The sequence below is a fragment of the Nicotiana tabacum genome, chromosome 17 (genome assembly GCF_000715075.1).
Source record: "Nicotiana tabacum cultivar K326 chromosome 17, ASM71507v2, whole genome shotgun sequence".
NCBI lineage: Eukaryota > Viridiplantae > Streptophyta > Magnoliopsida > Solanales > Solanaceae > Nicotiana > Nicotiana tabacum.
This window is the reverse complement of record NC_134096.1, coordinates 122,418,701-122,441,203: the sequence shown is the minus strand read 5'-3', so window position 1 is coordinate 122,441,203 and position 22,503 is coordinate 122,418,701. Positions and strand designations below refer to the sequence as shown.

The 22,503-nt window shown below is 40.0% G+C and overlaps 1 protein-coding gene and 1 non-coding gene across 2 annotated transcripts; both read right to left on the bottom strand.

The window, feature by feature from the left end:
* Positions 1 to 362: 362 nt before the first annotated feature.
* Positions 363 to 435, bottom strand: TRNAE-CUC (transfer RNA glutamic acid (anticodon CUC)). The gene has a single exon. It is a non-coding gene; the product is annotated as a tRNA-Glu (tRNA).
* Positions 436 to 11,903: 11,468 nt separating this feature from the next.
* LOC107784502 (subtilisin-like protease) lies at positions 11,904 to 14,093 on the bottom strand. The gene has a single exon (XM_016605647.2). The coding sequence runs from the start codon at positions 14,091 to 14,093 to the stop codon at positions 11,904 to 11,906; it is 2,190 nt and encodes a 729-aa protein (XP_016461133.1).
* Between the last annotated feature and the right edge of the window lie 8,410 nt (positions 14,094 to 22,503).

Below are 22,503 nucleotides of genomic sequence, written 5' to 3'. Positions count from 1 at the left end.
ATGCTAGGCGGTCAGCAAACAATTAATACACGCAATATAGATTGAATTAGGCCGATAAATCACCCAATAACCGCCCGATAAGAGCTAAACAGATACCAATCCGCCCGATATTTTATCGGATGGCTAGCGGATTAATACATTTAAAAGTCGATAACCGTTAAGCCAAACCGTTAAGAGTAATTAACCGCCCAATAAGCAGCCATATTCTTAAGTAACAGATGTAAGATGCTAAAATGCACTTTATTGTTATTATAAAATATGGGGGACTCATAGTATGACGGCGCTAACAGGTTAAACTGGAAAGTCAGAAAATCGAAAATATGACAGATAATCGAAAATATGAGAATATTAGGAAAAAGAATTTCCGTTGCCGGGAATCGAACCCGGGTCTCTCGGGTGAGAGCCGAGTATCCTAACCAACTAGACTACAACGGATTTACTGACAAGTTGAAGGTAAGCTATTATAACGTAAGACCTTTTTCCCCAAAACTCTTGAAAAATGTAAAAACCATACAAGGAATCTTACTGACCGGGACTTATTTTACGGACCGGGATAGTTTGCAATGCATCGCTGCAAACTACTATTTCCTGAATGGGCTGAATCCCAAAGTCTATCTGTAAACTCAACCTAATTGTTACATGGTCAATTTTTTTCGAATTGACACTGAACGGCAGTACCAAACAATGACTCAACCTTCTCTCTTTTTCCCTCACGTTTTTTGCCTAACACTTAGATTATGATAGCGAACAGAAATGAAACAAGGCACACACGAATTTACAGGAATCACTTCCCAACTTTGTCTTTTAACTAGTGCCACAGAGAAGCACACAAAAATCACAGCCTTTACAAAAAGGAGTTAAGGCAACCAACACTTCTCTGCCTTAACAAGTCTGCCTAGCCCACATATATAAACAAATGTTTTTTAACTTTGCCTTATCAAAAACCTAGCAGTTGACATCCCCAACTGACAAGGATTTCGAAATTCAAACATTCAAATAAGACAACTCCCACCAACCCATTTAGCCAAACTTGCTGAAAAACAGGAACTGCCAAAAACTGCCAACTGCCCAGCATGTGCATGGCACATGGGCGCAGCTTTGAAGTTGTGGCACCAAAAAGGGCAACTCTGCCATGTCTTTGCGCCAAGCCTTCGTGCAACATGCCTTTGCGCGTATGTCTGCCACCACCGCTTGTCCAGCTCGCCCATGACACTGCCTTGCTCGCCTTGCCCGTGCCTATCTTCTTTGCCATGCACTGCCTTAGTTTTTCTAGCCTTTGCTAAGCTTGCTGCCCGTTGTCTTTGCCTTGCCATGGCCACGCCAATGTCATGGTCTTTGTCATTCCTTGACACCTTAGCCACATGTCGTCGTGCCACAGTCCATGCCTATCAACACCTGCCCAAGTCGGACAGCTTTGTCAACATGATGTCATGTCATGACCCAAAATCCTAACCTGTCGTGATGGCGCCTATCTCGATACTAGGCAAGCCGATAATCTCAATAAATCATAATTTCTTAAAATCTGAAGAAAAAAAAACATAATAATTTGAGTTTAATAAAAGGCCTCACAATTTCCGATACAAACACTCCCAAAACCTGGTGTCACCGAGTACATGATCATCTAATATGAATACAAGTCTGGCAATACGGTCTATAATAGTCTAAGACCAAATACAGTAAATAAGGAGATAGGGAAAGAGAGACAAGGTCTGCGAAACACGACAGCTACCTCTGAATCTCCGAAAACTCAACACTGCGAGAGAATCAACACACGCTATACCTCTGGATCTGCACACGAAGTGCAGGTTTTGGTATAAGTACAACCAACTCAGCAAGTAATGATAATAAAAAAGGAACTGAAGATAATGACGAGCTACACAGTTACAGTTCATTTTCAGTATTTCCAGCAGAGGGTAGGCATGCTTTCAATTCCAAAAGTTTAAGTCAAATCAGTTTTATACAGTTCAAGTTCATGTAATCCGGATATAAAATCTTTAAGAGAATTTCACATCAATGACAGATAGCAACTAAGTGCAACAACAAATGAAAAGCAAGTACAGCCTCTCAGGGCAACAGATACTCAACTCGTCACAACAACTCAACCACTCGGCTCTCAGCCCTCAGCACTCACACTTAATGGGTATCCGCGCTCACTGGGGGTGTACAGACTTCGGAGGAGCTCCTATATCCTAAGCGCTATAATCTGCACGGCCAACTCACGTGCTGCACGGACAACTCACGTGCCATAGTATTAATATCTGGATCCGCACGGCCAACTCACGTGCTGCACGGACAATTCACGTGCTATAGTATCAATATCTGGATCCGCACGACTAACTCACGTTCTGCACGGACAACTCATGTGCTATAGTATCAATATCTCACAATCAAGCCCTCGGCCTCACTCAGTCACAAATCTCTCCAGTCTCTCGGGCTCTCAATAATCATGAAATCAGCCCAAACAACAATGATATGATGCATCAATAATGAACAATAGAGACTGAGATAAAATAAACAAGTAAACTGTGACTGAGTACCAAACAACAATTTAGCAGATAATTCAACATGTACACGACCTCTGTGGGTCCCAGCAATACCAACATATAACCTAAACATGGTTTCTAACATGCCTTACAGTCAAATTTCCACAACACATAGAGAGCATATAGCTAACAACAAGTTATTCAACTTTACAGTTTCACGGGACGGACCAAGTCATAATTCCTTCGGTGCACGCCCACACGCCCGTCATCTAGCATGTGCGTCACCTCCAAAGTAATCAGATGATACAAAAATCTAGGGTTTCATACCCTCAGGACCAGATTTAAAACCGTTACTTACCTCAAATCGTGTAATTCTTTATTCCGCTATGCCCTTGTCCCGAGAATTGGTCTTTTAAATCCTCGTATCTAGCCACAATTAATTCAATTCAGTCAATACCAATTATTATAATTAATTTCATAAGAAAATACTAATTTTCCAATAAAAATCCGAAATTCACTCAAAAATCGTCCGTGGGGCCCAGTCTCGGAACCCGACAAAATTTATAAAATATGAATGCTCATCCAACCACGAGTCCAACCATATAAATTTCACCAAATTCCGACATCAACTCGACCCTCAAATCTTCAATTAAATTCTTTGAAGATTTCTACCATTTTCAACACAATCTTTATCCATTTGAACTCAATAATCTTTTCATAAACCTTATTAGTATGCGTATGTATATATAATACTCTAACACTCAAGAATCATAATTTTAATTACCCATCTTTACTCCAACCCGAAATTTGAAGAATCTGGGAAAGAAATTCTTACCTCTTTGAAGCCCTAGCAAGATCCTTGTGTAATCTTCAAACCTTGAACAAGAATTGATGGATAAATGACTAAGTTTTTACTTTCTCTCTCTAAAATGCTCTCACTTCTCTCTAAGATGTCAGATTATGACTAAAAATGAGCTTCAAAGGCTATAAATCGAAGTTGGGTTGGGTAAAAAAAATTAGAATGAATGGAAGCTCCGACGCAGTTATGCGATCGCATAACAGGTATGCGGTCTGCATATCGGCCGCATAATTTGGCCTCCAAAACTGGGCATGACTGACCCGATCTGCGGTCATTATGCGGCCCGCATACCTGTTCTGCGATCGCATAATGCACCGCAGAACAGGTCTGCAGTCGCATAACGAACCGCAAGTTTTCCTCAAAACTTGACCCTCTCCCGGTCCACTCTGCGACCATTATGCAATCCGCAGAGTGATTCTACGACCGCATAGTGGTCGCAGAAATGACCCTTTTTCCGACAAAATCTTTTCTTTACGCATCGGTGCATTGTTCAACCTAAAAAGTCCGAGCCGCGGCGAACTATAATCTTTGTACTAATTGATCTACCTCGGCACCACAAAATCTTAATTTTCTTAGCAAAACTTCTCCAGGGTCTTTACACATGAGTCAACATCCGGTCAACTTTTCTAACTTAAAATTCTAAACCTTGGAACTAAGTGCTCTAAATCATTCCAAAACCTCACCGGACTCGAACCAATTACCCCGGCAAGCCAAATAATAATCGTAAATCACAATTTGAGCAGTAAATGTGGGAACGGGATTGCAATAGTCAAAATAACCGACCGGGTCGTTACATGTCATTTCCATCATAGGGCCGTGCCGAGGTCCATCATGTAAATCCCTCGTTATACCCATGCCATGTTTCAATCAATCAAGCCGAGGGGCTAACAAACTTCCCCCACCATATGAGCTCGTCGCCCTCGACGAGGCAGAGTCCAAGTACGCCTTGATTTGATCCTGAAATTGCCATAGAGACGGTCTTTTTTCCCAAGTTGCATCACATTCCTGCTTTCCTATCCATTGAACCAGAAACTTTGTCCGTCTGTTCTTTTTGCTTTGACCCAGCGTCTGGTGATCCAAAATCTTCTCAATAGTCTCCTCAAATTGCTTATGTTCAACTGGAGGAGCACGCTTTGGCACCGCCCTTGTCGGATCCTCAGCATCTTCATGTAACTGTTTGAGGAAACTCACATGAAAAGTTGGGTAAATTTTGTCACCATTCCGGCAGATTTAACTGGTAAGCTACTTCACCCACTTTCTTCACAACTTAAAATGGGCCATCATACTTTGGAATCATCCCACAATGGCGCGTCTTGCTACTTATTTTCTTCCAAATCTGTGGAGTAGGTTTCAGCAATACTTTGTCACTAACATTGAATTCCAAAGGTCGTCTATGTCTGTCAGCATTCCTTTTCATCCTCTTAGCCGCTTTCCTCAAGTTGTCTCGCGCCTCAGCTAGCAATTCATGCTTTTCACGAGCATATCTATAAGAAGCAGGACACTTGCCTCCTGATTTCATCTGCGCAACTTCCAACGATGTGTTAGGCTGTCTTCCCAACACTATCTTAAAAGGACTCATTTCAGTTGCCGAAGACTTGTGCAAGTTGTAACAAAACTACGTACCATCTAGTAGCTCAACCTAATTCCTATGATTAGCAGTCACATAATGCCTCAAGTACTCTTCAAGTAGATGATTGATACGTTCGGTCTGTCTGTCGGTTTGTGGGTGATTTGCTGTAGAGAATTTCAAATCAGTCCCAAAGAATTTGAACACAGCAGTCCAAAATCGGCCTGTAAATCTCGCATCTTGATCACTCACAATATCCCTTGGAACCCCAAAATGTTTCACAACATGCTTGTAGAATAGTTCAGCAGCTACTTCAAAAGAGCAAACGGTTGGAGCAGCAATGAAAATCCCATACTTTGAGAACCTGTCCACCACCACCATAATTGATGCTTTGCCATCAACTTTAGGAAGCCCGCTGATAAAGTCCATAGAAACAGAAGCCCACGGACACTCCGAAATTGGTAGAGGTTGTAGCAAACCATCTTCCTTCTTCCGTTCAATCTTGTCAACTTGACAAACGAGGCAAGTTTTCACATAGGCCTCAACATCATCTTCCATTTTCGGCCAAAAATAATTCCGAGACAGCAATGCCAACATCCTTTCAACACCCAGATGACCAGCATATGCGTCTCCTTTAGAAGAGATTGACGCAATCCAGCACCTTGAGGAACCACAATTCTCCCCCCTTTGAAGTGCAGCATATCGTCCTCGATCCAATACCGTTTAACTGTCCCATCTTTCACTTGATCCATCAACTTCACATACAATGGATCGTTTGCAGCACATAGCTTGATTGTATCTAGAAAGTCAGATTCAATTCGAGTAAGTGCATAAGTTGCAGCAAATACCTCTTTGCGACTAAGTGCATCGGTAACCTGATTTTGTTTTCCAAGTTTGTGCACCCAAACAAAGTCATATTCAACTAAGAACTCTTGCCACCGAGCCTGCTTCAGACTCAATTTCTGTTGAGTCTTGAAGTATGTATTAGCCACATTGTCCTTCCACACCATGAACTTTGTTCCCAGCAAGTAGGCTCTCCAAACTTGAAGGCAATGAATTACTGCAACCATCTCCTTTTCATGTGCAGAATAACGTTGTTCCGCAACGTTCAGCTTTCTGCTTTCAAATGCAATCAGATGATCCTCCTAGACCAACACACCGCCAACAGCATAATCTGAAGCATCCATGTGTACTTCAAATGACAAATCAAAATCTGGCATCTTTAAGATTGGTTTGGATGCAATAGCTTTCTTCAATGCATTGAAAGCCTTGTCACATGAATCTGACCAAACCCATTTGACATTCTTTTTCAGCAAGTTCGTCAAAGGAGCAACCCTTTTTGAGTAGCCTACAATGAACTTCCAGTAGTAATTTGCCAAGCCCAAAAATGATCTAAGTTCCTTTATCCCGCTTGGTGCTTTCCAATCAACAATTGCTTGCACCTTCTTTGGATCCATCCGCACTTGGTTTTCACTAACCAAATGGCCTAGAAACTTTATCTCGCGACTTGCAAATTCACACTTTTCCATCTTGACATAGAGTTGATATGCTCTAAGTCCTTCTAGCACCTTCCCTAAGTGAGCCAAATGATCTTCAAGGGTTCGGCTATAAATGACTATGTCGTCTAAGTAAACAACTACAAAGTCATCAAGATACTCGTAAAGAAGATTATTCATTAAATTACAGAAAGTTGTCGGGGCATTGATTAGCCCAAACGGAATTACAAGAAATTCAAAGCTACCATATCTAGTTACACAAATGGTCTTTGGGGCATCCCCCTCAGCTATCCTAACCTGCCAATAGCCTGAACTTAGGTCTAACTTAGTAAAATAACTAGCCTTCGAAAGCCTATCTAGCAGATCTTGAATCAAAGGGACCGAGTACTTGTTTTTTATAGTCACCTTATTCAGCGCCTTATAGTCAACACACATCCGCAACGTACCATCCTATTTTTTTTGGAACAAAATAGGAGCACCGTATGGAGCCTTCGATGGTTGAATCAACCCAACATCAAGCAACTCAGACAATTACTTCCTCAGTTCCGTCAATTCCATAGGCGACATGTGGTAAGGAGGCCACACAGGCGACAGTGAGCCAGGAATAAGTTCAATCCTGTGATCAATCTCCCTCCTTGGTGGTAACTCCCTTGGCAATTCTGGAGGCATCACATCTTTGAATTCCTTCAGCAAACATGCAACACAATCTGGGACCTCAATCTGCACATCTGGCTTGACTTCAACGAGTGCAGCAAGGTAAGTCTCCTCGCCCCTCTTCAAGCCTTTCTCAAATGCAATGGCAGAAATCAAAGCAGCAATCCCCGCGTTCTTCCTTTCATCCCCGTAGGGCCGAATACCTTTCACAAAGCCGGGGTTTGTCTCCCCCATGAATATAAGTCCATCCAAATGAGGAATTGGAGTGACTTTGTTCTTCTTCAGAAAATCAATTCCTAACAGCACATTGAAGTCATCCAATAGCACAACAGTCATGTTGAATTTTCCGGACCAATGCCCCAAAATCATCGGGACATCCAGCGCCACCCCATAACCTGGTTGCGCCTTTGAGTTCACAGCCTTCATCTTCGTCGGACACTTTATCACTTGCAGCCCATATTCTTGAACAATTCTGGAGGCAACAAAAGTGTGCGTGGCTCTGGTATCAACCATTATCACGACACTCTTGTTTTCGATTTTCAGATCTACATACATCAAAATGGAATAAGCATCAGCCAAATCATCCCCCGTAGCGTTCACATATGCAACTTCTTCCTTGGCAGCATTTTCATCATCATCCGCCACAGTCACACAAGCCAAAGTGTTCAGCAGCCGCAACAGATTCACACAGGCAGCAACTTCCTGTCCCTTTCCTTGTTTCTCCTCTTCAGCAAGAAGAGCAGAAATCTTTCCTTGATTTGGACAGTTTCGTGCCTGATGTCCAGGTCTTTAGCATTTCCAGCAAACCTTTTCACCACCCGTCGGCTTGTTTGTTTTTGATGAAGAATCATCCATCTTGTCCTTGCCTTTATCATTTCCATCCTGCTTTCGATTTTCCTTCTTCCAATCCTTACCCTTCTCCTTTTTCTTTGACTTAGAAGAAGAGATAGGACTAGAAGTTAGACCCGCTATGCGAAAATCCACCAATGCGTCCGCTGCTGCAATTGCACTAGGCAAATCTTTATCTTTCTGCCTACGAATTTTGTTTTTAGCCCAGCCGTGCATTCCGGAAATGAAATTGTGCAACTTGTCCTCATCTGACATGTTTTGATGTCTAGCAATAAAGATGAAAAATCTTTCACATAGTCCCGAATGGAACTAGTCTGTCTTAACCGCTTCAAGCGATCCCTAGCAACCTAAGACGAGTTGCTAGGAAAGAACTTTTCCCTCAGCGCGTCACAAAGTTTTTCCCAAGTATCAACCTTGGGTCTGCCAACACTATCATCGTCTACATTTTTCGTACTCCACCATAACACCGCATCTCCTCTGAAATAACGCATTGCCATGGTCAGTTTGTCCTTCTCTGGGACATGAGCAGTAGAGAAATAATGCTCCAAGTCCCATAAGATGTTTTCCAGTTCCTTGGTGCCTCTCACGCCATCAAAAGCCTTTGGTTCTGGAATCTTAATTTTGGAATGTTCTTCACCTCCGTGGGGCACATTTGCAACAGCCCGTCGGAGGATCTAAAGTTCCGTTTTAAGATCCTCATTCTCCTTTTGTAAATTTTCCAACTGCCTAACAACAGTTTCCTGGAAAGCCTGCAATTTCACTAGTTGGTATCAAAAGTTTCACGAACATGTTGAAGTTCAGTGTTGACGCCATAGATCTGCGTCAGAATATCCACCAGATCTACTGCGTTATCCGTAATTCCCACAAGCGCCTCTAACTTCTGAAGACTTTCACGAAGTTCTGTATTTTCAGCCATGGTAATACCAAGATCTTGCCGATGTTGCTCTGATACCAGTTGTTACAGGGTCAATCTTTTTCAGATTGACACTGCACTACAGTCACCAAACAATGACTCAGCCTTCTCTCTTTTTTCCTCACGTGTTTGGCCTAACACTTAGATTATGATAGCGAACAGAAATGAAACAAGGCACACACAAATTTACATGAATCATTTCCCAACATTGTCTTTTTAACTCGTGCCACAAAGAAGCACACAAAAATCACAGCCTTTACAAAAAGGAGTTAAGGCAGCCAACACTTCTCTCCCTTAACAAGTCTGCCTAGCCTACATATATAGACAAATGTTTTTGAACTTTGTCTTATCTAAAACCTAGCAGTTGACATCCCCAACTGACAAGGATTTCGAAATTCAAACATACAAATAAGACAACTCCCACCAGCCCACTTAGCCAAACTTGCTGAAAAATAGGAGCTGCCAAAAACTGCCAACTAGCCAGCATGTGCATGGCACATGGGCGTAGCTTTGAACTTGTGGCGCCAAAAAGGCCAACTCTGTCATGTCTTCGCGCCAAGCCTTCATGCAACATGTATTTGCGTGTATGTCTGCCACCGCCGCTTGTCCAGCTCACCCATGACACTGCCTTGCTCGCCTTGCCCGCGCCCATCTGCCTTGCCATGCACTGCCTTAGTTTTCCAGCCTTTGCTAAGCTTGCTGCCCGTTGTCTTTTCTTTGCCATGGCCATACCAATGCCATGGTCTTTGTCATGCCTTGACACCTTAGCCATATGTCGTCGTGCCACAGTCCATGCCCATCAACACATGCCCAAGTCGGACAGCTTCGTCAACATGATGTCATTGCCATCATTGGGCCGTGCCGAGGTCCATCATGTAAATCCCTCGCCACGCCCATGCCATGTTTCGATCAATCAAGCCGAGGGGCTAACCATAAAGGCCCAGCCCAACATTATCCTCGCTAAACTACCCTCTGTAGCCCTTCAAAATTGTAATAGCCCATGTTTTTGCCTATTGACACAAAATGGCCCTCCGTCCCAAACATATTACATCTAATAGCCCGAGATGTCTATTTTGTATAGTGACAGTCTATTTTATATATTTGTTGTATAGTGACAGTCTATTTTATATAGTGACAGTCTATTTTGTATATATATTTTTGTATAGTGACAATCTATTTAGTATATATTTTGTATAGTGACAATCTATTTTGTATATATTTTGTATAATGACAGTCTATTGTATATAAATTGTGACAGTCTATTTAATATATTTTTGTATAGTGACAGTCTATTTTGTATAGTGACAGTCTATTTAGTATATTTTTTGTATAATGACAGTTTATTTTTATATATATTTTGTATAGTGACAGTATATTGTATATAAATTGTATAGTGACAGTCTATTTTGTATATATTGTCTATTTTGTGTATATATATATTTTGTAATATACCAATATTCAAAAGAAATGCTCTCCAGTCTAATACATAATCTAAAATGACTTTTAAATATTAGCCTCATATACAATTTTTTATGAAAAAGTTGGTCCAAAAAAAGAGATTGATAAAATATTCATGTTTGATATGCACGAATTGCAACAGAGGATATGGAGAGTAATTGATACTTGGGGGCCAAATGGGAGACAACCCTCTGAAACATATTACAAAGAGGAAATGACAATGATCAGAAAAGAAGCAATGAGCTTCTATGGAGGTAAAAATCACTCCCCAAAACTCCTAAACACTCGTATTTATAGATAGAGCGGGATTTCAAATTCCAAACGATCAAAGAGCCGTTTAAAGCAGCAGAGAAATTGGCCGTTTGTATAGGCATAACTCTAGAAAAAGATTAGAGAGGGGGATTCACGTGATCTGCTTCAGAAAATATCAGAATTATTTGGCTTATTGTATTGACCAAATCTCGTTTCAGACGAGAGAGAAGAAAAAGTCATGGGTTTTGAAGGGAAAATCGAGAGAGACAAAAGACTTACTCAAAATTGGAGGGGGCAAGCTTCTGTCATGGTCAAAAGCAAACTGAACTTTAGCATAGAAGAGGAAAGGGTTGATAAGGAAGTGGTAGGAAGAGAAGGAGATTAAAAATCTGATTTTTGTCTCTAGGGTGAGATATTTGGGATTGCAAGTTTGGTCTTTGATCGTTTGGGCTTGGAATTGGGCTAGTAGCTTGGTCATAATTGATATTAAATGGACTAGCTACTTAATTGGCTAGCCGTTATAATTGATTTTGGGCTATAAAATGCATATTATAATTTGTGGCTAGCGGCTGATATTAGTTTCTAGCGGGTGGCCATAAATAAAGTTTGCTCATAGAACAAAGCACCAGTACGGTTTTGCACTATCAGATGCGATCTAACACCATTCTAAACCTGTTTTTGCTTAGGAAAAAATCAGATCATTTTACTATGAAATGTTTCTTTATTTTCCTCCGTAATATCGTCTTTAACTTTAATTTTTTAAAATTGTTGGGTTTTATTATTTGAAGGAATCCAAATTTGGGCTTTGGGTTGCAAATAGGGGAGAGCTTTTGAAGAATAGCTCTGAAATACTCGTATGTTTTCTGTGGGGGTAATTATAATAAGTGTATAATGTTGTATATTAGGTGTACAAAGCAGGGAAGGGAATATTATACTGGATGTGTTATGCGTGTTAACTTGAAATATGGGTACCTAGTTGCAATATAATGTGTTGGCCGTACTTTTGTGCAAATCTCTCATTTTTAAACTAGTGCTCTATTTGATAAGGCAAAAAGAAAGTATGTGTCAATTTACTACATACTTTTTGGCTTTTGAAAATTAAAAGTAAGTAATTGCTGTTTAAATAAGGATTAGGAAAGGTTGAATCTTAATAATATAAGAACAGAGGAGTTGCCAGCAGATTAGAATAAAATGAGCGTCATTACTCATGACTTCTGCAAGTTATATTCATATCAACGGAATATACTCATTCTATTGAATAATTTATAACAATCATTGTAATAACTCCATTTCCCCCTCCCTAATATCCCAAAAGAAGAAGAAAAATTCCACATAACTTCCAAGAATTTATGTAGAAGTCACCACTGATATACTACTCTAATCTGAAAACTGCTACTGGACTCCTAACTGAGTACTTGGTCGAAGACCATGTTATGTATCCTTGGGAAGAATCTGCAGAAACTGAACGCTTAAACGTAACTTTATAGGACAATTTCTGGTTCAAAACTGAGAATTTCAAGGTGGTAGGCTTAATACTCAACTTGACACCTTTAACTCCAAATACTTCAACTGTGTAAGTCGAATTAGCCTCACCAACGTTAGTCACAGTCCTCGTATACGTTTGAACAGTTGATCCAAGATTAATGGCAAATGAAGGATAGTTCAACTCTGCTTCAGCTATACTTGATGTGCAATGCACATTCCTTCTCACAATAGCACTAACTTGGTCATTAGTGTAGTTTAAGCCACATAAGTAAGGCACATAATCTTCAGGCTGGATGTCATAAACAAGTCCAGGATCATTTGCCTTTGATGGGTTCACGTGCCCTGATCCGATTGAAAATAGATCAGCAGGGTTAAGTGTTTCATCTGGAATTGGATTATTTGCAAGGCTGACGAAATCAGCAGTCGTCATGATGGCAGACTTAATTGCAGCTGGAGACCAATCCGGATGTGCACTCTTTAACAATGCTGCTACTCCAGCAAGGTGAGGGCAAGACATCGACGTTCCAGAAATGATGTTAAATGTAGATTTAGAAGACGTTTTCTCCCCTACAGAAGTTGGCCACGCTGCAAGAATATTCAGTCCAGGGCCAATAATATCAGGCTTTAATATGCCCTGACTTACCATAGATGGTCCCCTAGAAGAGAAGAAAGCAACTGTTGGCGCGTGCTTGTCTCCAATTCTCGTTCCCTTGAATGATATTGTTGCAACTGGTGCTGATGTTGATTTTGTATAGTTTAAGATCTTTTGGCCATCATTGTAACTAATAAGCGTTGCAGGAAGGACATGAACATCTGCAAATGTTGTGTCGCCACGAGCTTTTATGTTCATCAGAATCATGGCAGCACCACCGGCCTTTTTCACTTGTTCTCCTTTTTGAACTCTAGAATACATCAAACCGCTGGTATCACACAACACTATTTTACCCTTGACATCAATTGGGGCGAATAATTCACAACTACCCCCATCTATGAGCGGCAATAATTTTCGTGAGAAGTTTCTTGGTTGAAATACTGATTCACCCTCATATTGTTGTCCATTGCCCAAAACAGCTACTGCACTTATCTTTCTATCTGTTGTGCTAGCACCAACAGTTAGCAACCAGGGGGCTGCATTTGATACAGTAGCATTAAATGGTCCGCTATTTCCTGCCGAGCAACTTACAAAAATCCCCGTCTCAATCGCACTATACGCTCCAATTGCTATGTTATCTTCATATAAAGGTACAGGTGCTGTTCCTAGGGAAATGGAAAGCACATCCACACCGTCTCCAATGGCAGCATCAATACCAGCTACGATATCAGATTCTTGACATCCATCGCTGGTACAGACTTTGTACATAGCCACATGAGCACGGGGTGCAATGCCAGAAGCAGTGCCATTAGCATTACCAAGCAAATTGGCGCCCTCCACAAAATTTCCAGCGGCTGTGCTTGAAGTATGTGTCCCGTGTCCCTCCTCGTCGAAAGGTGACAGATTGATTGATCGCGCAAAATTTCGTGCTCCAATAAGCTTGTTGTTACAGATTGTGAGATTGAACTCACATTTACCTTTCCATTTGGCAGGGGGAGAAGGCATTCCGTTGTCATTAAACGAAGGGTGTCGCGGAGCTATTCCAGAATCCAATAAACCAATAATCACACCTTTACCAGAATTCGAGGCATTCCACAAGCCAACATTCTGGTGCAGGCCAAGGAAATCTGGACTGTGTGTGGTATGCATCTGCAGTACCCGTTGGGGACGCGCAGATACAAAACCTGGTTTCTTTTCCATCATCTTCACTTCCTCAGAAGACAACAGAGCAGCAAAACCGTTAAACACATGACGATAAGAATATATAATGCGCGACGAGTGGTCAGAATTTGTTGAAGTTGTAGGCAAAAAAGACTGATGCCAGAGATATAAATCGTTTGAATCAGAGAAAAAAATATCATCAGGAAACTCAAGATGCACAATGTAAGTTTCTAAATCATTTTGATTTGTGAAATGACCAGCAATTGTTGCTGATGAATGAAGGATGAGAATGCAAACCAAGGTGAAAACAAATCTTAAATCCATGGTTTTGAGGTGATTATCACATTGAGCAAAGATGTGCATATATAGTGCTTTTTGTGCAGTTCAATCAATATGTAATCTGCACTGATTACGTCCTTTTTTATGGATGTTCCAAATTTGGATCAATTACATTACCTGTTAATCTTGTTATAGTGTAAACACTCCAAATTTTCATCTTTATATGTATGTATAATCGTGATTTGGTCATGTATTTCTTATTTGGTCAATAAATTAAAGTTTCTGCTTAATATCCCTATAATTAGCCTATTTAAATAAGAGTTTGATTTAGAAAAAGAACTATTCTAATGGTAATCTATAATTAATAAGTTGACTGAACAGACATTGAAATAAGACTAATCACACTTGGACTACGCGAGGCTGTTGTTTGGTTCAACTCAATTTAATATTTAATCAAATTACCACAATATAGGCAAATCAGAGATTCTCATGCATTAATTTTAGCAGAAAAATCAAATCACTAATTATACCCTATTTATAGATATGGATCAATTAAATATCAATTAGACATTCACATTACCGTATAAATTAACTTTAGTAGAAACTGGAAATATTTTTTTGTATATTTGTAGAGTATATTCGTGATTAGATTACAAATCTCTTGTGGTCAACAATTTTATTTTGTGCTAGAAAATCGTCTTTAGCTATTAAATAGGAATCTGAGTTAGAAAAAAAATTTATGCTAATCATAATCCTTAATTAATTATTAGTTGACTAAACAGACAAATAAATAGTAAAGATTAGGCAAAATACATAAGTTACCTCTGAACTATGAACCAAATCCCTATCATACACTTTTACGGACCAAAATTACCTTACACACTCAACCTTTCCAGAATGTGCCTAAGACACACCTCTTTGTCTACGTGGCAGGTGCGTGTTTTACAAACAAAATAAAGTGATGTTTTATTAAAGTAAGAAGTTATATATCTAATGCTTTATTTGAAGGGTCCATATTTAATAAAACTTATCCAACGGTTAAATAGATTTTTTTTGTCCTTTTCTAATATCATCATTTTTTTTTTCTTTCTAAAGTGATGTTTACTATCCATTTTCTCCACTTTCAATGAAGAAACTTGTTCAAATTGTAACAGATGAAAAAGATTTAGGAAGAAATTATAAACAATGTAGAAGAATATGTAGAAGATTTAGGAGTGGTGGTGGTGGGGCTGCGAAGGCACGATGAAGGAGATGGGTCCCTTTTCATTTTTGCTTCTTTTTTTTTCTTTTTCTTCGATGGGGTTTGTTTTTCTTTTTATTTTTTATTTTTTATTTTTTTAAGTCATATGGTCAATAAAAAAAGTGGTGTGTCTTAGGGATACTCTGGAAAGGTTGAGTGTGCAAGGTAATTTTCCATAGTTCAGGTGTAAATTATGTATTTTGTCTAAAGATTATTAATACAGAATTGAAAGAAATTCTATCAATTTTTAGAGGAGTGACAATTAACACTTTAATAATTGACTAGTATTAGTACCCGCGCGATGCGCGGACACAAATCATGTCAAATTGTAATGTTGTTTGTTTGAATCATGTGCGAATAACCTTAAAATATAAACCTCTAAGATAAAAATTATATAACATTAGATATTAATTATGAAACAGGATATGAAATTATTGTTCAAATCTCGTAGTGGATAATTTAATTTTTTTATATATATATATATATATATATATATATATATATATATATATATATATATATATATATATATATATATATATTTATAGTACATAACCCCTTGATTTTAGTACTTGCATTTCGTTTCGCTGTCAATATTAAAGAATACTAAATATGTCATGTTGTGATCTGTCTTGTTTGAGCACATTAGATAATATTATTTTAACAAAATTCTTAGTATCTACTTTGTTTTTATCTGAAAGTCAAATATGTCTTATTTATCACATCATTTTTACGCAAATTCTTTTTCTTTTTGTTCTTTTCTTATAGTTATTGTATTATTTATTATTTAATACTATTATACTATCATATAATTTTTTATTAGTTTAATAGTTAAATTAATGTCTTGCTTATTATCCTTTTAATAATCTTTAATAAATATAAATATTTTATTCTTGAAATTTGGTATATTTTTATGCTTGTAACCTCTTATTCATAATATTTTAATTATTTAAATTTATCAATAATATTTTAAAATATAATTTAATTATTTTATTTTATATATTTTTAAATTAAAGTATAAGTATCCTCACCCTACCTCTATTTTGTTTAAACATTCTCTTCCCTACTATATGTAACGACCTGACCGGTCGTTTTGAGCTCTAGCGCGTCGTTCGGCAGTTTGAGGCCTTGAGTAGTTCCACGTCAGGTATTATGACTTTCACGTATGGTCGAAATTGAATTTCGGGAAGTTCAGAGTTAGTTTGGGAAGAAAATTATAATTTTGGAAGCTTTAAGTTGGAAGAATTGACTAAGATTTGATTTTTGAGTAAACGACCTCGAAATCAGGATTGGAAGGTTCCAATAGGTCCGTATGATGATTTTGGACTTGGAAGTGTATCCGGATCGAGTTTCGGATGACCCGGGAGCGTTTCAGCGCCTATTATGAAAGGTTGTGTTTTGGAAGAATTTTATAAATTTGGGTTGAAGTGCATTTCAATGCTATTGATGTTCGTTTGGGATTCTGAGTCTGGAAATAGCTCCGTATGGTGATTCTGGTATTGGGAGCCCATCCAGATGTGGATTTGGAGGTCCGTAGGTCATTTCGGGTCATTTGGCGAAAATTAGAAATTTGAAGGTTTTTGAGAGTTTGACCGGGAGTGGACTTTTTGATATCGGGTCGGATTCCGATTTTGGAAGTTGGAGTAGGTCCGTAGTATCGAATGTGACTTGTGTGCAAAATTTGAGGTCAATCGGACGTGATTTGATAGGTTTCAGCATCGAATGTAGAAGTTTGAAGTTCTAAAGTTCATTAAGCTTGAATTAGGATGCGATTCATGATTTTGGCATTGTTTGATGTGATTTGAGGCCTCGAGCAAGTTCGTGTCATGTTTTGGGACGTGTTGATATATTTGGTTGAGGTCCTGAGGGCCTCGGGTAGATTCCGGATGGTTAACAAATCAACTTTTGGACTAAAGGAATGATGAGGCAGCTGGTATCTGGTGTAACCGCACCTGCGAGGTTTTGGCTGCAGGTGCGGAACCGCAGAAGCGGCCAAGAGGGGGCGCAGGAGCGGAATTAGCTGGGGAAGGCTGGGACCACAGATGCGGTCAAGTTCCGCAGAAGCGGGACCGCAGCTGCACACGAAGAGCCGCAGAAGCGTGGGCGTAGATGCGCATGAGGGACGCAGAAGCGGCCAGCGACCTTGGCTTGGTTTCTCGCAGGTGTGAGAGTTGGAACCGCAGAAGCAGCTGTTGCAGAAGTAGCCTTCGCACCGCAGAAGCGGAATTCATGTTGGGCAGTGAGGTTTCTTTAAAACGGGATTTTGGTCCATTTTCTTCCATTCTCTCTTGGTTGGGAGACTTTTGGAGAGCTTCAAGTGGGGGTTTTCATCATCTATGTCAAGGTAAGTTATTCCCACCTATTGCAAGTTAAATACTTGGATTATATATGAATTTAGACATAAAAATTTATAGAAATTTGGGATTTTGAAGAAAAACCTAGAAATTAATATTTTTGAATTTTGACCACGAATTTGGGCATGGAATTGAGAATAAATCATATATTTGAGTTCGTAATGTTATGGGTAATGTTTATCTTCAAATATTTTCGGAATCCGGGCACGTGGGCCCGAGAGTTGCTTTATCGGCTTTTCGAGCAGAGTTGGGAATTTGTCTAAATTGATTTGTTATGAGTATTAGAGTATATTTTTATTGGTTTGCACATTGTTTGACTAGTTTTGGAGTGACGGGCATCGGTTTGAGGTGTTAGAGGGTTTTGGAGCCGGTTATGGAATTTCGGAGCGAGGTAAGTCTCATGTCTAACTCTGTGAGGGGAAAATTACCCCTAGGTGTTGTATATTGATATGTGCTACTTGTTGTGGGGGCTACGTATGCACGAGGTGAAGAGAGCCCGTACGTAGCTACATTCATATTATTGTCCAGGTAGGCTTAGGTTCACATCAGGCAATAGTTGTACTATTTGAGCAGTCTCTCGCCTATTAAGTTCCTCTGTTTTACATTACTACTTGAGACTAGACTTGCTATTGTAGAGACTTCACGAGTTCATGATTAGTCACCGAATAATTTTACTCCTCTTACGACATGTTTCAGTGATATATATGTTTCATTGAAAGGTTTTTGTTAAAGAAATTACAACTCACACGTTTATTCGTGAGTGGGGTCAAGGACCTGTCAAAGCTCCTTATTCTAATGGGATCGGGTCGTTCGCCTCGACAGAATTTATGTACGACACTCTCATAGGAGCGGACCGTTAGCCTCGGAAGTTTAATAGATGTATCTATGGTTCGTGCCGTTCGACCCTCGGCAGTGCACAGTTTAATATTTATGGGAGCGGACCGTTCGCCTCGGCAGTTTAATAGATGTATCTATGGTTCATGCCATTTGAACCTCGGCAGTGCACAATTTATTATTTATGTTGGATCGAGCCGTACGCCTCAGCATTTCTATAAAAATATCCTCATGGAATCGTGCGTAACATTTGGCAAGAAGCCAGAGTATCTGTGAGTCCTTCCCTAATTCGAATTATAACAACCTATCTTGTGTAATATTTGGCAAGAAGCTAGAGTATCTGTGAGTCTTTTCCTGATTCGAATTATAACAACCTATGTGTGTGTGTGCTCCGGTTGAGGAGGAATTGCTAATTAAGAGCTTGAGTTTATTGTAAGGAGGATAATTGTACCACAGATTTACAGTTGTTTATTTCATTTATTTACTTTGCCTCGTATTTGTTCACCTCCTTACTATACCTGATATTATTGGACCACTAGTGAGTGTCGATGTCGACCCCTCGCCACTACTCCTCCGGGGTTAGGCTAGATACTTACTAGGTACACGTGGATTTACATACTCATACTACATTTGCTGCACATTTTTGTGCAGGTACTTTTATGTCCGGTGGTCCTTTGGGCACGGAGGCACGGATGATGCAGGGATTTACTGCGAGTTGCATTTCAGGTTACGATCCGCAGCCATCAGAGTCTCCTTCAAGGTTATTTGTATTTTTCCTGTCTAATTTGTATTCTGGACAGATGTTGTATTTTATTTTACTTCCTAGTTGATGCTCATGCACTTGTGACTCCGGATTTTGGGGGTACTTATGAGTGGTTCAGTATTGTAGTTGGGAAAATATTATCATTTACTCTGTAAATTTTATCTCTGATTATTAATTGAAGGAAAAATTTTGATTTCAAAATACTAAAAGGAATAATTAAGTTAAACTTTTATTGTGGGCTTGCCTGATAGTGGTGTTAGGTGCCATCATGACCTTTGATGGATTTTGGGTCGTGACAACATGGTATTGGAGCGTTAGGTTCACATAGGTTTCACGAGTCATGAGCAAGTCTAGTAGAGTCTTGCGGATCAGTACGGAGACGTCTGTACTTATCTTCGAGAGGCTGCAAGACTGTTAGGAGCACTTCCCTTCTTGATTCCTCATCGTGCGATTTGATTCCTTTGAGGCTTATGCCTTCATTTCTTTCATATTCAATCTTATGCGGCGTGAAGCGCTTCTTATCAATTGGGAATCGAAGGAATCTTAATGGTACTGCAGAGGTGGTGCAGGATGTGTCTCCCTACGCATTCGAGCAAGTTATTATTGTCTTCTTGCGGAAGGGAGTTCTGTCATTTCGGCTCAGTAGCTATATTTCTGATGGTTTTGAGGCTATGCGCAGGTTGCCATGATGTTGTAAGTTGTTATCGCACAATAATGAAGTAATGGTAGGGTGCTTGTTTATGTGTCGAGGCAGTGAATGACTTGAAAGGAGGTTTTTCTCATTGCATGATTCAGAGGTTCAACATTCTATTTCCAGCGGAGGAAAGGCAATCGGACTATAAAAGTTCAGGTTTGGGATAATGGAGTAACGAGACTTGGTATTTTCGAGCGTGGCAGAATTCTTAATTGTGATGTGGTGTCATCGTCCTTGTTGAACACGTTAAGGTTTGCCGGTGTTATGGTCTTCATCAATTCGCCTTTGGGGCGGGGTATTGTGAAATGGTGTAGTGGGAGTTTACTGGGTTGTTGTTGTTGTTGTTGTTGTTGTATTGTGAAATGGTGCCGGGGAAGCGGGTGTCAGAAATCACGGTGTGCAGCGGTTTAGAATCGAGTCGGCGTTTCTAATACTAATGGCTCAGGAAAGATGATCTTCGAGGAGGCTTAGAGTTGGTAGCAATTATCAAGTCAAGTGCTAAGCTGATGGATTTTTCTTTGAGGCAACAATTGGGCAGCAAAGTGCGAGGAAGGTCATATGGGAGGCATTTTGCGGTGGTTGAATTGCAAGAAGTAGTTGCTTAAAGGAGAGGGTTTAACCAAAGTGGGAGAGTAGCAGAGTAACATATGGGTTCTGTGGTAGGATGGCCACATGCCTTGAGGAAAGTTTGGAGCCATTTGGGAATTCATGGTGGGCAGAGACTAGGTCTACGAATTTTATTTGGATGCAACATGACTTCGAGCTTGGAATGCATTGTTGGACTTTTAGCTTATGTCAATGGGGAAGAAGGAATCTCGGTGGGTCCCAGTGTTATGTAATTGTAGCTTCAAGCTAAGTGGGAGAGCCCCACCGTCTATGATTGGATTGCGTGGTTGTCTACTTGTGTGGTTTCATGTTATCAGTGTATTGTTGGGTTATTACGACTAAGGAAAGAAAACATCAGTGGTAATTTGAGCAGAGGATTTGGGGGAATGTGTGCTATATTTGGCCTTGTCGATTCATGTTCAGGCTTTGGGAAGACTCAGAGTTTATGCTTCGTGTAGATGTGATGTACAAGGAAAGGAATTCAGCCGGTTGCTTCTTTGAGAAAGTGCTCATGTGCTAGCAGGGCCTTGGAGTTTGATCATAATTGGAAACATGTCAGAGTGGGTGACTCTCAACAATGGTCCTAATGGGTTCAAAAATGTAAAGTGCGGTGCCTAAGGATTTTGAGTCCGTAGTATGGTTAAGTATCGAGCTTTTGCAGTGGATTATAAAAGGGGCTTGGAGTGTTCTACGTTATCTTCAGTCTGCGGTGTGGCATTGGAGGAATGGGAGAAAATAACTTCGGATTCATAGAGGGATTTTTAGAATGGGGGTCCTAGTTGAAGATGCAAATATGCATATAAGAAGGGTATGAGATGGTTCGTGGGTGTTGGAGACAACGTGGTCTCATAAAATAAGGTCACTCAGGATGAGTGCGGAATTGGGTTCATGATGTTTTGAATGGAGCTATTAGTATTCCTAAGGCAAGTCCAGAGTAAATCAGAAGAAGCCGGATCTGTTAGCAATGGTTGAATTGGCATGATGTTGGCAATGATCAGTTCCTTCAGCGTGTTGAGTTATACATATGATTTGTGACGGTGCGCGCGAGTCTTGACGGCCGCCGTAATTGATTTATTTGGAGGCATTCGATTATTAAAGCCTGTTATGTATAGATGGATCCCGGAAGAGTTATGGTGGTTTAGACCACAACTTGAGGTTTGTATTTTCTGTGGTTATGGGAATTTAGTCGCGTGTTGCAATGGTCCTCCTGAAATGAGTTAAGTGAAAGGTTTCTATATGATGAAGTGTTTATTCTATTAGTGGTTCAGGAGTTATGATGAAATTCATGTACTCTCGCGTAGTGGCATGTTAAGTGCAATGAATGGCAGGGGAATTAGAAGCTGAGGATCAAGGCTGCGATTCGGTGTTGACAAAGATGTCACGAATTCGGAAAGCAGGAAATAATTTAGATGTTTATAGTAAACTGGTATTGTCCTTAGCATCACCTGAGGTCAGTGTCATGTGGAAGAGGCCTTGTATATTAACTTGCGGATTTTTGATTCACTTTACAGAATTAGAACGGTTGACGATATGGATATGCGGACTTTGCTACCTAAGCGGAATGGTCGTGGGAGCATGCCCCACGGGAAGATTGTATAAGTGTGACATGTAGTCACTTGATTGATTAAATATTTAAAACCAAGTATGGAGATTGTGGTACTATCGCTAATATGAGAATTTATGCCTGAAGGTCGCTCGGTTCATTTGGTTGTGGACCGTGGAAGTCTGTTCTGGATTTGATGGCTGTTCTTGTGTGTCATGGGAAAAAGGGTTATTGTGGATCCTTGAAATGTTATTAGCCTAGTGCGGTACGATCAGAATCGACTTGATGTCCATGGATGGATCTAAATGTGAATGTGGGCTCTATATCAGGCCGGATGTGTTCATTTCAGCATAGCGTTGTTTTTGGAGGGGTCTTCGGGCCTTGGATGTTATTTCTGTTGTCGGCCCTTCCGTGTAGTCTC